The sequence below is a fragment of the Diaphorina citri genome, unplaced genomic scaffold (genome assembly GCF_000475195.1).
Source record: "Diaphorina citri unplaced genomic scaffold, Diaci psyllid genome assembly version 1.1 scaffold118, whole genome shotgun sequence".
NCBI lineage: Eukaryota > Metazoa > Arthropoda > Insecta > Hemiptera > Psyllidae > Diaphorina > Diaphorina citri.
In genome coordinates, this window is record NW_007377555.1 from 248,341 (window position 1) to 265,553 (window position 17,213).

General features: G+C 39.0%; 3 protein-coding genes across 3 annotated transcripts in view; 2 read left to right on the top strand and 1 right to left on the bottom strand.

Moving 5' to 3' along the window:
* Positions 1–17,213, top strand: part of LOC103524765 (large neutral amino acids transporter small subunit 1) — a 38,899-nt gene that overhangs the window by 13,493 nt on the left and 8,193 nt on the right. Inside the window, exons 2-4 of the mRNA XM_026820060.1 lie at positions 1,015–1,479; positions 2,332–2,711; positions 4,896–5,065. Coding sequence (XP_026675861.1) covers positions 1,377–1,479; positions 2,332–2,711; positions 4,896–5,065 — 653 coding nt within the window. The 5' untranslated portion in view covers positions 1,015–1,376. The remainder of the gene's footprint in view (positions 1–1,014; positions 1,480–2,331; positions 2,712–4,895; positions 5,066–17,213) is intronic.
* Positions 8,788–13,080, top strand: LOC113465506 (putative L-type amino acid transporter 1-like protein MLAS). The gene is made up of 3 exons (XM_026820065.1): positions 8,788–9,143; positions 9,996–10,370; positions 12,827–13,080. The coding sequence occupies exons 1-3, from the start codon at positions 9,041–9,043 to the stop codon at positions 13,069–13,071; spliced, it is 723 nt and encodes a 240-aa protein (XP_026675866.1). The 5' UTR covers positions 8,788–9,040; the 3' UTR covers positions 13,072–13,080.
* Positions 14,204–15,166, bottom strand: LOC113465507. The gene is made up of 2 exons (XM_026820066.1): positions 14,855–15,166; positions 14,204–14,439 (listed from the first exon to the last, which is right to left on the bottom strand). The coding sequence occupies exons 1-2, from the start codon at positions 15,140–15,142 to the stop codon at positions 14,248–14,250; spliced, it is 480 nt and encodes a 159-aa protein (XP_026675867.1). The 5' UTR covers positions 15,143–15,166; the 3' UTR covers positions 14,204–14,247.

The window sequence follows — 17,213 nt, forward strand, 5'->3', positions numbered from 1 at the left end:
AAGAGAGGAGAGAGAGAGAGAGAGGAGAGAGAGAGAGAGAGAGAGAGAGAGAGAGAGAGAGAGAGAGAGTAAGTGAGTGAGTAAGGGAGAGTGTGAGAGTGAGTGGGAGAGAGCGACTCATCACTTTGTTACAGGGTGTTTCATGATGTAGAGATTAGATAGTATTACTAGTAGTAGTCATTGACTATAATTCAATTTAAATAATAGTCATTGTGTTCATTTTACTTTATTAATGTTAGGTATTGAGGCATTTCCTTTCTGTACTTCAGTGATAACCTGAAATGACCCCATGACTAACACAATAAACTAGATCTTCTTTATCCCACTCAATTCTCAAATGATATTGCAGTTCTTTTACTCATCTATACTCTGTATGCACAAATCCAGTCTGATAATAACATGCATGTGTATTTAAAATAGATAAGAAGTTTCGGTTCTTTTGCAAAACTATTTCACAGACTATTTCATCCAACAAAATAAACTAGATCTTCTTTATCCCACTCAAATAATGTTGCAAAGTTCTTTTACCCATATATGTCCTGTGTACACACAAATCCAGTCTGATAATAACATGTAAGGGTATTTAAAATAGGGAAGAAGTTTTGGTTCTTTTGCAAAATACAGAATATTTCATCCATGCAGGCAGCATTACCTATTATGACCTATGGCGCCTCAGATAACAGCCTGTATCCTTTTTCAAGCTAACTCCCGTAATTAAGTTATTGAGATAAATGAGAAATGCGAAGTCAAAATAGGTATACAGTGCTAAAAACATTGCTTCTTGTTTTGTCCTTAGTAAGTAAGTTTCTGTGTCTGTATGGGAAATATCTGAGCAACAAAGAAAAAAAAATATTTGATCTTTATTTTTCAGGAATGTTGAGTAGGTACTATTTGATTATTTTTATCTATACGTTAGAACTTGCTTGTACTTCGTAAGTAGGTAGGTAAATTATTTGTTCACAAACAATTCTGAACATTTTTCAACATACATCCCCCTTTTTCCGTGTGTTCCAGCTGATCCAATCATAGACTAAAACCAGCCCCTGGAAATGATCAAAGTAAAACAAAACAAATTGAGAACTCACATCCGCAAGTACTGTTTCAAAGTGTTGCCCACCACCCTCGCCTCTGTTCCTCGTTGAATCAGCAACGGAACAATTTGCTGACTTTTGTTCCTCGTGCGTACGCACGCCCCGTTATTCGAGCCTGCCTCCCTTATTTTTGTGAACTCCTTATTTTATATATACTTTTTTGTGTCTTTCTTTTTGTATTCTCTTTTCTCTCCCTCCTTTCCCGGTCGTTGTTTCCTTATCACTTATCATCTGTTGCTTGTGCTGACTGGAGTTGATTTGTGCTGTCTGAAGAGTTGATTCAGCATGACGCTCAACGGCAATGTGTCCGCAAATGGAGTCGAGGTGAAAAGTACGGAAGGATCCCCGATCAAGGTGCAGATGAAGCGGAAGATTACGCTGCTTGGAGGTGAGATGGATTTTTTTTTCGCCTCTTAAGGGGCACTATTTTTTTTTAATTTATTATTAGTATTATTATTATTGAAATCCCGTCTGGTCACGAATCTGGGAAAAATCAGCTGAGCCCACAATAGAGTGGTCCGCCTCCACCGAAGGAAGATATCAACCTGCCTCTCCGTCAGACTGTCTGCCTGTGAGAAACCTGGACGGAATTTCAAGATTTCTCTTGATTCCCTAAAAATACGAGTCAATATCTACAATAGAAATTCTTTTTAAAAATGTACCTATTTCTTTTCTTTTATATCAAAATTGCTTTGATCTTACTTTGTTTTCAAAACCTTTTATTTTGGAAAGTCTTTGGATCAAGTTCACACAAGAAGTTTTGGATAAACAATACGATATTACATACTATTGTCAATATCTACGTTACAAGGAGTTGTAGATATATTTTATATACTCAGAAGGCGCCTCAGTTAAAATACTGCCCTACGAGCTATAAAATTTCTTCCAATCCACTTGCCTAAGTGTGTACTTTACACTCAATGAATATTCTAATTTTATTGATGTACAACTACCTTCTTATTTTATGGATGTACAAAATAACTACCTACAAACTTACCTACTGTAGGTAATCTGTTTATTTTAGAGTCAGACTTCATTATGTATCAAGTACGGAGTACGATAATCAGGGACTTCGTAACAGAGGTCGAACAAAAATCTTACAAAGGTTTTTTTTTCTATATGGCTCGGTGTACGCCGCGCTGGACCAAAGAACTCGGAAAAATATGTAATATGTATGTACCTATTATGTCAATAATATTACAAATGATTAAAAACTATAAAATTGGCCTCTCTCCCACAGGTGTCTCAATCATAGTCGGGTGCATCATCGGCTCGGGGATCTTCGTGTCGCCGGCCGGCGTCCTGGCCGAAACCCAAAGCGTCGGCCTCAGCATTGTCATCTGGACCGTGTGTGGCCTCCTATCCACCATCGGGGCCCTCTGCTACGCGGAACTTGGCACGTGTATCTCCCGCTCCGGGGGGGACTACGCATATATTCTCGTGGCGTTCGGCGAACTGCCCGCGTTCCTGCGTTTGTGGGTCGCGCTGCTTATTATGAGGCCGACGACGCAGGCTATAGTCGCGCTCACGTTTGCGCAGTACGCCATCAAGCCGTTCTTCCCCGACTCGGAGTTGCCGGACCGTGCTGTTCTGCTGCTGGCCGCTGCTTGTCTGTGTAAGTAACTTTGTTTGTTTTTATTATTTTTGTTATTATTATTTTGAGATGTTTGATAGAGGGAACAATAACGCCGGAGCTCTTATTGTGCCTAAATTGAAAAAAAAAAAAAAAAAAAAAAAAAAAAAGGAACGGGAACGCCATCAAGCCGTTCTTCCCCGACTCGGAGTTGCCGGACCGTGCTGTTCTGCTGCTGGCCGCTGCTTGTCTGTGTAAGTAACTTTGTTTGTTTTTATTATTTTTGTTATTATTATTTTGAGATGTTTGATAGAGGGAACAATAACGCCGGAGCTCTTATTGTGCCTAAATTGAAAAAAAAAAACAGGATAGGAGAAAGACAGTCGTTCCAAGAACAAAGTATATCTGTTAAAAGTACGCCCCGGGCGGGAATTGAACCCGCGACCTAGTGCTTAGAAGGGAAGCACTAAGTCGCACTAACCCTCCAAGGCTGGTAATGTGAGTAACTTTCATTCATTGAATCAGTGCTCGGTCAAATCATCTCGTAGTAGAGTAAAACGCGTTAATAGTAGAGATTCTTCCGATTTTATTAATCTAATGCACAATTAAATCATCTAAAAGTAAGGAAAATGCGTTTATAATAGATGTCTGTAGACAAGCACAGTTATAAGAGGTACTTTGGACTAAGTAGTAATAGTTAAAGAGGATCTCAGAACTAAGTACATAGTAATATGTTAATAAGTTACCTCTTGTTTATTAGTTATGTCGACACCTTAAAATAGTTACTTGGCAGACGTTTTTCGTTCAAGAAGGTAAATTGTAAAGCTAAATGAAGTGTAAATAGTAAACATGCGGGGAGAACAATAGCGCTGTGTGTGCAGAAATCGTAGAAAAGACGGGATTAGATGTAAAGTGATATCGTCGGAACCGCATTCCTTTCCAGTATGTCCTATGTATAAAGTATGTTGACAAGCTTATCCTTTGCTCTATGTATACAGTATGGTTCAGATTAGGTGACCATCCCGTCGTAAATTTTGAACGACTGGGAATTTTTCAATTCTGTAAAGTTCTAGGCTTCTAGGGATAGCTTATGGCCCTTGCGATGATCGCTACGTCGCGTATTCCATTCCCTCCCGGGGCGAACTTCATTCTAACCAGATAATGTTCGTTCTCAGAACAGCTAGCTTTCTCCTATCCTGTCTTCCTTCTCTCTTCGCTTTCGGGACGATAAGACCTCAGTTATAACGGTTCCCTCCCTGTATCTATTAATAAGAGTCTAATGTATTCGATTCCTCGCTGATTAGCATTATTAATGGTCCATCAATCCCAATCAATAGGATATTTCTAGAACATGTATGTGAGGTCTGGCTTCTCTCATAGAACTTGTGTTGTTTAATAGACTGTGATTGAATATTGGGAGAGACTGTCGGAGAATATTACTTCTAATTAAATACACAACTTGGTTTTATAAATAGATGACCCTTCCCGCAGAATTAACAACAAATAGGTTCACCCTGTGATTATGATTACTATTTTACTTTTCGTCTCCGTGAGCTATAGGCAAATAGACATGGCAATGTTGATTCCTTTGAAGAAGTTTGGGAACTGTAACAGCGGAGGTCTTATCGTTCCGAAATCGAAGAGAAAAGGAAGACAGGATAGGAGAAAGCCAGCCGTTCCGAGAACGAACCTTAACTGTTTAGGATAAAGTTCGCCCCGGCCGGCCCGTGGAATCAAACCCGCGACCTAGCGCTTACAGGGCAGACGCTCTACCCTCCAAGCTAACTAGGTTAGCGTTATGAATATTGATTTACGTTAAATACCCTTACTGCTTATCCTCTATGAATAAATCCTATGTTATTAGTTAAATAATTTTGATAAGATATCGGGGTAATAGGAATAGGACAAGTAATCTGTGTGAATAAATGAAACCTCAAGAGTTGGAGTAGTGCCAGGATGCAAGTTCACATACGTGCATTTAGCCTCTCCCTACTCATGGAAGATGAGCCATGGGGGGAAAAAATTAAAAATATTGTCTGATGTCCCGTCCTGATGTCTTTCTTTTTCCTCTACTTTACAGAGGGATCTTCCAACTTCGACCACGCTTGGGACGGGAACTATGACATCACCAAGATCTCACTGGCTCTCTATTCTGGTTTGTTAAGATTGGAAGATGAGCCATGGAGGGAAAAAAATAAAAAATAAAAATATTGTCTGATGTCCCGTCCTGATGGTCTTTCTTTTTCCTCTACCTTACAGAGGGATCTTCCAACTTCGACCACGCTTGGGACGGGAACTATGACATCACCAAGATCTCACTGGCTCTCTATTCTGGTTTGTTTGCATTCGGTGGATGGAACTATTTGAACTTCGTCGTGGATGAACTCCAGGACCCTTACAAGTAAGTTGATTTCCTTAATACCAGTCATTACACTCATAAAAGTCTCGTCTTACCGGTTACCGGGCAGCGTTTGGTTAGGTTAGAGGGTAGAGCGCCTGCCTTGTAAGTACTAGGTCGCGGGTTCGATTTACGAGAGGATTAGGAACGGCTGGCTTTTTTTTCGGCTGGGGGGGGGGGGGGGGGGGGCCAAGTAAGTTAATTACCTTAATACCAGTCATTACAAAAGTCTCGTCTTACCGGGCAGCGTTTGGTTAGGTTAGACGTTAGAGGGTAGAGCGCCTGCCTTGTAAGTACTAGGTCGCGGGTTCAATTTACGAGAACTTCACCCTCAACAGAGAAGGATTAGAAACGGCTGGCTTCTTTTCGACTGGGGGGGGGGGGGGGGGGGGTCTACTGTTCAAGTCCCAGTGGTGTCGAATTGGGGTGGACAGCTTGTCTTTAGATTAGTCGTCGATTTAGACATGATGTCGGCAGCACTTCATTCGTGTTCTAGACTTGGAACTGAATCAATATAACCCAGTATGTAATGATGATTGTGATGAACTGAAACATAGGAGATTTTCATACATATGATAAATATATATATTTTTCATTTCTATTCACGTGTTATCGATCTTATAACATGATGCGTTTTGCAAGAATTTACATGGACTTACCCCATGGAAGGAATTTTAAGCGAGTCTAAAAGAGCTGATCTTTTATAAAGAAGAAATGTTGATCCAATTCAAATAGGGTTGATCTCTTACCGTATAGAAGAAATGTTGATCCAATTCAAACAGACCATACGGAGAGAAGGAGATATTGTGTCTCCTTAGTTGATCCCTGACATGGCGAAGCTGAAATTGAGATTATTATTGGTGAATTATTATTCTGGCTGGCGGACGTTAAACAGGGAGTAAACCAGCTTAGTCCGGCGGGGGGACTTAAAACAAGGAGTATATGAGCATTTGAATTTCCCTTGCTAAAGAAATAGCAAAGGTTGAGTGCCAAGGGCATCGACTCGTAAAATTTGTATCCAAAACCTAATGTCAGCCCAAAGCAATCATCCTAGTTAGGGCTGATTGAGAAGCTGACGCGAAAAATGCCGACCCAATGTAATACATATCTATGTATTTGAATATTTTACCTCCTGATTGACTTTGGTTTGAGCGCTCATGATGAAAAGTTTGTTCAGAAGTCGTACAGTCTCTTCACTCTGGAACAAAAAAGTATAAATAAAATATCAAAGAAAGCATAAAAAATGTTACAGAAAGTATAAAGAATATGAAACACTAGAAAGCGTATAAATAAAGGAAAAGTAGTGGAAAAGATAATCTTTGGGGAGAAAGAAGACTCCATTAAAAGCAGTTCTCTAGAGACTAGAGAGACTAGCTGAGTGCACCTCAGTACTCAGTACCAAGCAGAGAACCGAAAAAAGTCAAGATGGCAAAAATTTCAACTTTTGGGGGGGTTGAATCTAGCACCTTTTGGCAGCTAGGATAAAGTTTTGAACACTAAGCTATGGAGGATGCTTAGATATGAAGAATTCGAAGATCCTTTGATAAACTAAAATGGCCCATATAGGTCCTCTAAAAGAGTGTCCACACATAGTCGACGCCGTCGATCGACGAGGTAAAGAGGTGAATCTATGTTGTCAAGGCAGTGTATGGTTTCAGTCGGCGTCGACTATGTGTGGACACAGCTTAACGGCCCTGCAAATGGGCCCTTACCTGACCCTGTGTCGTGCTATATTGACTCAGCAAAAACCAGATGTGCGCACAGATCTTGACGTTCAGCAGCGCGACTGCTCCCAAATAAACATAACTGTGCTCCCAGTCTCCTCCTTGGTAGTACAGAATAGCGTGAACCCCTATCCAATACAAGCTCAGCACTCCCAGTACAATGTGGTGAGTGAGCAGGAAACACACAAGGGGAGAAAAGGTGACATTCAGGTGCGCACAACACTCGCTCAGAATATTGTGAGCCAGGGTGAGCTCCTTGTACTGACGATGGGAGATGAAAGTCGACTGTGGGGCTGAAAAAGATTGTTTAGTTTTATTTTTACCTGAAAGGAATAGAAGAGAAGAGATCAGGCATGATACCCATGCCTGATCAAAATCTCTTCTCTTCTATTCTTTTATTTAAATTTTTCCTCCAAAAGCGGTCACATAAAATTGGGATCCAGATTTTTCACATCCATATTAATTCGATGGTTGACCCTTGAAAGTCATGAATGAGAGCATTAACACATAACACATTGACACCTCTAACTGAATTCCTAGTAGGTACATGTAACTGAATTCCTAGTGTAATTGTTTTATCAGTTTGCGTTTCATCTCATGATGATCTTATTATGAAGTCATGTTCTATAATCTATATCCATTAAATTTTGCATTACTCAATACTAACGTATGTTCTTTTTATAAAAGTATTATCTGATTGTGATAATACGAGTAATAATTATGAAAGTCCGGTGCTTGGTATAGTTTATTTCTCCGTAATCAAATGCCTCGGTTGCCCGTGAACTTGAAAATAATGACCTACGTAACACTCATCAATACTCATCATTCTAATGATCTAATGTGTAACCCCCGCTATCAGGAACTAAGCAGGAATGATGTACTCGGGTTTTGTGATGGACTCTTTCGGGTCTCATGATCTAATCTTTCTAAATATGTGTCCACACATAGTCGACGGCCGTCGATTCACATCGATCGTGTACATATATGTAGACTTGTGGACACACCTTTAGAGTTTTATATTCTCTGGAGATAAAATTTACTACAAGTTGAATAGAATACACCTTGTTTGTCCTGCTGAAATAGGTCTAGAACTTAATGTTGTTAGACTTCACAAAAAGTTTATCGTGTCCACGCGAATTTCAAATACCGGCAATACAAGCAAACTGTTTGAAACAATAGTGGAAAAGGATTTTGAACTTTCTTCTCTGCATGAAGCCAACGATCTCGAGAAGTAGCGAGTGTGAAAAAAAGGCCAAGTTTTAAAAATCAGGAATCGAGTTTTAATTGCAGTGTGCTACTCACTATTAAGTCAGAGCCCGAGTAAATGAATTTGAATTTTAAATAAGTTTATTGATCATTTACAAACCTATAACTCATGTGTACGTATATTTTATCACAAGTATATTGTGTGATGAAAGATAAGGAAAATATCATCGACCTATCAATAATCTACGACTGCATTAGTCATCACTAGTCATCAGACATGTTTAATTAATTATACCTACCTATATACAATGTCTTGTCTCCCAAGAGAGGAAAACCCCTGTATTTATGTATAAAGCCTATGATACCTGAGATCAATAGATATAATTCCCCAACCTTATCTCTGAGAAATCATACCAAGGAAAACCCCGTCTCAAGGAAAAATTCCAGGTCATTCTTTCACCTATAAGAAAAGGTTATTTCACTCGATTAATCTAGTTTTCCTCCTCCACGTTAGAAACTTGGCAAGACGCACCACTTTGGAGTAAATGACCAAAGGTTCAAGCCTGAAGATGACATGTCTGAAATTTACTATCGCGTTTACTACATCGTATCTTGATAGTAACCTTATATCTCGGTTCAGAATCTTGGCAAACATTCTACTACATGGTGTAGAGATAAATTGTTTGTTTTGAGTTCTATTAGTGCAAATACCTCAAACCGGTTCTGAAGTTGTGTCACATAAGAAATGCAATTTATTCATTTCTAGTTGATTTCTTATCGCGGATGAAAACCTCGTTGAATCAGCAACGAAACAATTTGCTGACGAAACATTCGCTGACTTTTGTTCCTCGTGCGTACGCACGCCCCGTTATTCGAGCCTGCCTCCCTTATTTTTGTGAACTCCTTATTTTATATATACTTTTTTGTGTCTTTCTTTTTGTATTCTCTTTTCTCTCCCTCCTTTCCCGGTCGTTGTTTCCTTATCACTTATCATCTGTTGCTTGTGCTGACTGGAGTTGATTTGTGCTGTCTGAAGAGTTGATTCAGCATGACGCTCAACGGCAATGTGTCCGCAAATGGAGTCGAGGTGAAAAGTACGGAAGGATCCCCGATCAAGGTGCAGATGAAGCGGAAGATTACGCTGCTTGGAGGTGAGATGGATTTTTTTTTCGCCTCTTAAGGGGCACTATTTTTTTTTAATTTATTATTAGTATTATTATTATTGAAATCCCGTCTGGTCACGAATCTGGGAAAAATCAGCTGAGCCCACAATAGAGTGGTCCGCCTCCACCGAAGGAAGATATCAACCTGCCTCTCCGTCAGACTGTCTGCCTGTGAGAAACCTGGACGGAATTTCAAGATTTCTCTTGATTCCCTAAAAATACGAGTCAATATCTACAATAGAAATTCTTTTTAAAAATGTACCTATTTCTTTTCTTTTATATCAAAATTGCTTTGATCTTACTTTGTTTTCAAAACCTTTTATTTTGGAAAGTCTTTGGATCAAGTTCACACAAGAAGTTTTGGATAAACAATACGATATTACATACTATTGTCAATATCTACGTTACAAGGAGTTGTAGATATATTTTATATACTCAGAAGGCGCCTCAGTTAAAATACTGCCCTACGAGCTATAAAATTTCTTCCAATCCACTTGCCTAAGTGTGTACTTTACACTCAATGAATATTCTAATTTTATTGATGTACAACTACCTTCTTATTTTATGGATGTACAAAATAACTACCTACAAACTTACCTACTGTAGGTAATCTGTTTATTTTAGAGTCAGACTTCATTATGTATCAAGTACGGAGTACGATAATCAGGGACTTCGTAACAGAGGTCGAACAAAAATCTTACAAAGGTTTTTTTTTCTATATGGCTCGGTGTACGCCGCGCTGGACCAAAGAACTCGGAAAAATATGTAATATGTATGTACCTATTATGTCAATAATATTACAAATGATTAAAAACTATAAAATTGGCCTCTCTCCCACAGGTGTCTCAATCATAGTCGGGTGCATCATCGGCTCGGGGATCTTCGTGTCGCCGGCCGGCGTCCTGGCCGAAACCCAAAGCGTCGGCCTCAGCATTGTCATCTGGACCGTGTGTGGCCTCCTATCCACCATCGGGGCCCTCTGCTACGCGGAACTTGGCACGTGTATCTCCCGCTCCGGGGGGGACTACGCATATATTCTCGTGGCGTTCGGCGAACTGCCCGCGTTCCTGCGTTTGTGGGTCGCGCTGCTTATTATGAGGCCGACGACGCAGGCTATAGTCGCGCTCACGTTTGCGCAGTACGCCATCAAGCCGTTCTTCCCCGACTCGGAGTTGCCGGACCGTGCTGTTCTGCTGCTGGCCGCTGCTTGTCTGTGTAAGTAACTTTGTTTGTTTTTATTATTTTTGTTATTATTATTTTGAGATGTTTGATAGAGGGAACAATAACGCCGGAGCTCTTATTGTGCCTAAATTGAAAAAAAAAAAAAAAAAAAAAAAAAAAAAGGAAAAAGGGAAAAACCTCGGTTCAGAATCTTGGCAAACATTCTACCACATGGTGTAGAGATAAATTGTTTGTTTTGAGTTCTATTGGTGCAAATACCTCAAACCGGTTCTGAAGTTGTGTCACATAAGAAATGCAATTTATTCATTTCTAGTTGATTTCTTATCGCGGATGAAAGTTTTTACTCGTACAATGCCTGTTGTGTGTTTTATGGAGTGAAACTTTCAGATCCTTATGCGTCCAGATTAAAAGACTACTCTGATTGAACAATTCTCCTCACAAGATGTACTAATTGTATTATACCCTAAATTCATGGCCTAAATTTAGCCTTTTTTTAAAAGCAGACAGGGGGCCCCTAAATGTTCGGGGTACTCGTACAATGCCTGTTGTGTGTTTTATGGAGTTGAAACTTTCAGATCCTTATGCGTCCAGATTAAAAGACTGCTCTGGTTGAACAATTCTCCTCACAAGATGTACTAATTGTATTATACCCTAAATTCATGCCCTAAAATTTAGCCTTTTTTTTTAAAGCAGACAGGGGGCCCCTAAATGCTCGGGGCTGGGGTGTGGACACTGAACTTGTGCCAGACATTTAATTTGAACTACTTATATGGTAGGCTGCAGAGGTTCCTCACTACAAAAAAAAAAAAAAAAAAAAAAAAAAAAAAGGGGGGGAAATCTGTTTTTTGTTTTTCTTTTTTTTTTTTTTTTTTTTTTTTTACATCAAAAGGAGAAATACCTTATTGCTTTCAACCTTGAGTACATGGATCAGACCGGACGTTTTCCTGCCATCTACAGTGACATGAGGTATACGTGTTGAAACTGATAAAATAGATAGTCAAGAAGATGCTCTTTTGTTCTGATTCAGTTTCGCTGAAATATTTGGAGCAGAAGTATGTTTGTGCTGTGCTTTTAAATTAAAAAATAAAATAAAATGGAAAAAAAAATCGGGGGAAATTGGTTTTCGGTCTTACTGGGTTTATTTATTATTATTATTTTTTTTTTTACATCAAAAGGAGAAATACCTTATTGCTTTCAACCTTGAGTACATGGATCAGACCGGACGTTTTCCTGCCATCTACAGTGACATGAGGTATACGTGTTGAAACTGATAAAATAGATAGTCAAGAAGATGCTCTTTTGTTCTGATTCAGTTTCGCTGAAATATTTGGAGCAGAAGTATGTTTGTGCTGTGCTTTTAAATTAAAAAATAAAATAAAATGGAAAAAAAAATCGGGGGAAATTGGTTTTCGGTCTTACTGGGTTTATTTATTATTATTATTTTTTTTTTTACATCAAAAGGAGAAATACCTTATTGCTTTCAACCTTGAGTACATGGATCAGACCGGACGTTTTCCTGCCATCTACAGTGACATGAGGTATACGTGTTGAAACTGATAAAATAGATAGTCAAGAAGATGCTCTTTTGTTCTGATTCAGTTTCGCTGAAATATTTGGAGCAGAAGTATGTTTGTGCTGTGCTTTTAAATTAAAAAATAAAATAAAATGGAAAAAAAAATCGGGGGAAATTGGTTTTCGGTCTTACTGGGTTTATTTATTATTATTATTTTTTTTTTTACATCTGAATATTGATTTACGTTAAATACCCTTACCGCTTATCCTCTATGAATAAATACTGTGTTATTAGTTAATTTATTATTTTGATTAGATATCGGGGTAATAGGACAAGTAATCTGTGTGAATAAATGAAACCTCAAGAGTTGGAGTAGTGCCAGGATGCAAGTTCACATACGTGCATTTAGCCTCGGCCATGGTCCTTGTATCTTAAACCACTGCACAAGATAGTACCATTGACTATCTTCGAGCTTAATAGTGAACTCTAGTATTTACCAACTTGGTTTATTAAATTTATTTTCGCTGTTTTCGGGGCGGGACCCGCGGTACGAGAGTTGGTACGTCAATGTGGTGACTTACTAAGGCTGGGCCTCTCATTTTTCGAGATATGTATTTTAAAAGATAAGTTTTATGGGTGAATCTGTGGTGACCTTGACAGACAACTCAATATTATCAGGCAAAACTAAAACTCTCTAGACATAATTTTTCTGCTGTGGGATTGAATCCATGTCATCTCATTTACAAGGTAGCGAACTGACCACTAAACCTCAAAGATAAAAACGTGGAAAATAGATAGGCAATAAATTTGTTCATAGGATATTTTTTACCCAGATACTCGTAATATCTGATATTATATTTTAGAAAAGATTTACCTTGTTTGTCTTACCCCAATAGATCTGTATAGGAGAAAGCTAGCCGTTCCGAGAACGACTCTATTAGTCAATACTATTTGTTGCTCATTTATGTGTCTACAGGTGTCCTAACTGCTGTCAACTGTATGAGTGTATCATGGGCCATGCAAGTGCAAACGTTGTTCACAGTGGGCAAGTTGGTAGCCTTGTTTGGAATTATAGCCGCGGGGATAGGATATCTCGGCATTGGTAAGTTGAAAAACTCGTGTTTCATGCGAAGTCTCTCGATCTCTCCTTCCTTTCTCACTTTAACTGTGTGGATGTGTGTGTTTATTCTCTTCTTTTTCAATCCTTTAAAAACACTTTGAAAAAAAAAATCTATATCATAGGTCTATAGTAAGAGATATCTAACCTATCTACACAAACACAAAGATGCTTGTGATTTTTGTTAAAGTCCTTTTTGCATGCCACCTAACCCCGGATATGGGCGGAAGTAGGTATCCATTTTTCTCGTAACTCCCGTAAGCTTCTTAGATAGTGGTAGGTATAACTTACAACTACAATTAACATTTGTCGACGGAGTTTTTAAGAAATAAAAATAAATGAAGTACCTATCCTAAAAAAAGTCCCTACTCACCTATAAAAACAGTTTTGGGTCCTGCTTCACCGTGAATGGACTGGGGTAGTATGTGGAAGATGCTGACTGACTTGGACGTGAGACATTGGGCCAGTAAATAAAGTATCCTAAAAAAATTCTCTACTCACCTATGAAAACAGTTTTGGGTCCTGCTTCACCGTGAATGGACTGGGGTAGTATGTGGAAGATGCTGACTGACTTGGACGTGAGACATTGGGCCAGTTTGGTGTTGAGACGGACATACCGGGTCTGAATGAGGGAGTGGAAGGTGAACAGGTGGAGGGAGAGGAGGAGGAGACGGAGGTGCACCCAGTAGGAGATGGAGAGGAGGAAAAGGAGGTGGACGTCTGAAATGATGTGAGAGGAGGAGAATTATAGTTATTAGGTAGGTCAGAGAGCCCGCAAAGGCTAGATCAGAAAAAGGATATCGGACTTTCAAAGGCCGAATCGATCCCAAAATTTCATTGAGAAAATTTCATTTATGTGCTAAATTTTTTTTGCCAAATTCATCAAAAGTGGGAGAATTAAAGCTAGGAGTTGAGAGAGTCTCCAAAGGTCCGATCAGGAAGAGGGTATCGGACCTTCAAAGGTCCAATTGATCCCAAAATTTAAACTAGGAAATTCCTTTTGTGTGCTGAAAATGTTTGCCAAATTTCATCAAAGTTGGACTAAATGGCACAAATACGGCCCGAGTGCCCTATATATATGATGAAGCTCGAGTGGATCAACCAAAGGATCTTTTTCTAAACTCAGCTATTTCATCGGGCATCCTACGTAAGGCAAATTGTAGGGAGTTGTGCTAAGCTCCACGGTCTACGACTACCTATTCTAAAAGACAGAAAATTTCACCCTATTACATTATGTACTTTTCTTCCTATATGATAAGGAAAGTAAAAAGGTATGTATTTTACTTACCTAGAACATAGTAGATGACAAACAAATCGCCTAGATAACACAAGAAGAATATCGTCAACAGTTTGCCACATTGTAGTAAGCACAGCTTTCGTTCAGATTGAAGATGTGCTGGATTGTCTTCTAGATGTGTCAGATGTTGATTCACTTGATCCAGATTACGGGAGACATGATCGATATATTTTGTCTGAGGAAATGAACCAAGGGGATAATAGATTTTCATTTAGAATATAAATACATCTCAGAATAGAATAGCTTGTTTGAAGAACGGGAAAGTTTCTCAAGTGGTGTGCTAAAAGTAATATTGGCCCTTTGAGTGGAAGTTAATCCATTCTGGCATTGGTGCATGCTGATAGAGGGAACTGTAACTGCTAAGGTTTTATCGTCCCGAAATCGAAAAGAGAAGGAAGACAGGATAGGAGAAAGCCAGCCGTTCCGAGAATGAACGTTATCCGCTCAGGATAAAATCCGGCCCGGGCGGAACATAAGGCATGTATAACCTAACTCTCTATGATCCTTTGGTCGAACTCTCCATGAAACGACTATAAAATACTATCCTTCGGATGGGATATGAACCTGCGTCCACAATGTTAGAGACTTACCTTGGTAACAGCATGCACCAGTGTGAACCCGGCCAGGATAAATTCTATTATCGCAACACTGATGAGGGTAGAACTCAAACTGTTGGCTTTGAAGTTAGCAACTTCATCGTGTACCCAATAGAAGCTAGCCACCAATAGGGTGAACTGGAGAAGAGGGAGGGTGTAGTTCAGCAGAGATGCTATGCCTATGAAGTTGACTCTTGTAGGGAAGAGGCCGAAGATTTGGGATGTAATGAGAAGGGAGTTTATGTTGTGACGGGTTGAACTTTGGTCACTTGATGCACTCATTTAACTATTGTCTCTTCTTTTGGGCTACGGTTTCGTTAAGGTCTCCGTGGTGTGGTAGTTGAGACACTCTCTTGGTTATCAGGAGGTCGTGGGTTCAATCTCTGCCGAGGTATGAAATTTTATCCTCAACATGATTTGCAAATTTGACCACAATAATAGTAGTAGCCTACTGATAGGGTAAAGGGACTCCTTGGTCCTATTTGAGCAGTATAGATGAGCACTATTATTTATAAGGTCTTTGGTACGTAACTTGTGTTGAGTTGGAGTTCTAATGTAGTAAGAAAAGATCACTTTGAAAATAGAACATTGGAACGAATTTATTTTGTGTAGACTCACCAGAGAACTCCAATGTTGAGACTTTGAGAGCTTTTGTGAGGCAATAGATTAATAAATCAAGTTGGTAGTAGGTTATCTGAAACTAAAGTGTCATTCGTTCCTTTTGACAGTAAAATACTTCGTAAAAAATTGGAAATAGTCTCTTCTTTTGGGCTACGGTTTCGTTAAGGTCTCCGTGGTGTGGTAGTTGAGACACTCTCTTGGTTATCAGGAGGTTTTTTTTTTTTTTTTTTTTTTTTTTCATTTAATACATATTCAACCCTTTGCCTTCTAGTGAACAGCAAAAAAGAGACGGCCTTTATCGACAACGAAATCTTACATTTAAATTCTTTAAAGGTATAGGAACAATGAACTGCTTAAGCGATGTAAGTTGCCCACAAATGGTGCGGGATTGGATAGTTGATTATTTAAACGTTCATTAACAGCTAAGATTTCAATGAAGTTATCGTACGATTTTATTGGGCTCTAAACCAAACCCCACTCTGAGTCTTAGGTGTAGGGACAAACAGCCCTCAAAGTTGGGTTAAGATTCCACGAAGTACGAAACTTATTTTTAATTGCAAACTTACGTCACACGTACATCGTCTATCATTGATGAACAAAATACGAGATACTTGGAAAGCCTTTTTCTGAACGAGGTTCTTCAAGGTAACGAAAGGAATGCTAAATGCAGACATATTAATCTACTGTGAACAGTAAACTCGAATACACAAGATATAATAATTAGAATTACCATATGAACATCAAGATTCATGGAAGAGACAAAGATTTTTATTACCGGTCTGTCATGCTCAGTCCAATTTCAATGGAGATACAATGGACTTCAAAACGAGAGCCTCTCTCCCCCCTTTTAAAAAAGAGATGAAAAGAAAAGAGTTCCGACCTTCACAATTTATTCAGCAATATTATCGTGTGAGCCATTGCGAAATGTCTGGATATTGTATGTGAAGAATATAAAGCGAGATTGTGCAATGTCTGCAAAGATTTCTGCAATTTTTGACTGGGGTTTCTCCTTCTTTATCAAGGCCGATTTAACCAAAGATAATGAAATTATAACTTGTCATCTCAGATCCTACATTATTTTCTGCAAAAAGCTACCTCCTATGCATTTAGTAGATTGTTTTTATTTTGTTCGTAGTTATTTGTACATATTTTGTAAATTATTAGATTATGTTTACCTAATTTATCGTGCAAATTTTAAAGGAGCGTCAAGGTCATTGATTGCAAGTCTATATTGTTACGAGCTTTAACAGGTAGCGAATTTAAGTTCACGTAGCTTTTTCACCGAACTAAAAAATGTGTCGAAAAGAGCTAAAATTTTAATTAAAAACGCATTCCTATTTAAGTTCACGTAGCTTTTTCACCGAACTAAAAAATGTGTCGAAAAGAGCTAAAATTTTAATTAAAAACGCATTCCTAGAGACTACATTACATTTCAAGGAGCCATTAAATGCTGATAAAAATAAGATAAGGGGTGCGCTTCCAGGCAGGTGTTTGGGAGGAAATCCGCTACTAAACCCATAAATATGGGTCCATAAGTTCAATTACGAAAAATTTCGGGGGGAATCTGTACACCAATCGACACATAAGTATCGTATAGCCCCAACTAGAACTTGGCCTGGCGCACTGCCGTGCGCTCAGATCCTTCCAACACCGTGAATTACTTTGGTGCCTATCTCATGGACACGGGAAGTAAAATCCAGTAGGTAATCCTCCCGAGTCCGGTTTGGCAATT

Bases quoted from the DNA above. Each gene is read 5' to 3' on its own strand.
- LOC113465507 (XM_026820066.1), bottom strand. From the start codon at position 15,142: ATGAGTGCATCAAGTGACCAAAGTTCAACCCGTCACAACATAAACTCC. The intron at 14,440-14,854 runs GTAAGTCTCTAA...TCATTTCCTCAG, and splicing joins TGGTGCATGCTGTTACCAAG to ACAAAATATATCGATCATGT.
- LOC113465506 (XM_026820065.1), top strand. From the start codon at position 9,041: ATGACGCTCAACGGCAATGTGTCCGCAAATGGAGTCGAGGTGAAAAGT. The intron at 9,144-9,995 runs GTGAGATGGATT...TCTCTCCCACAG, and splicing joins GAAGATTACGCTGCTTGGAG to GTGTCTCAATCATAGTCGGG. The intron at 10,371-12,826 runs GTAAGTAACTTT...ATGTGTCTACAG, and splicing joins GCTGGCCGCTGCTTGTCTGT to GTGTCCTAACTGCTGTCAAC.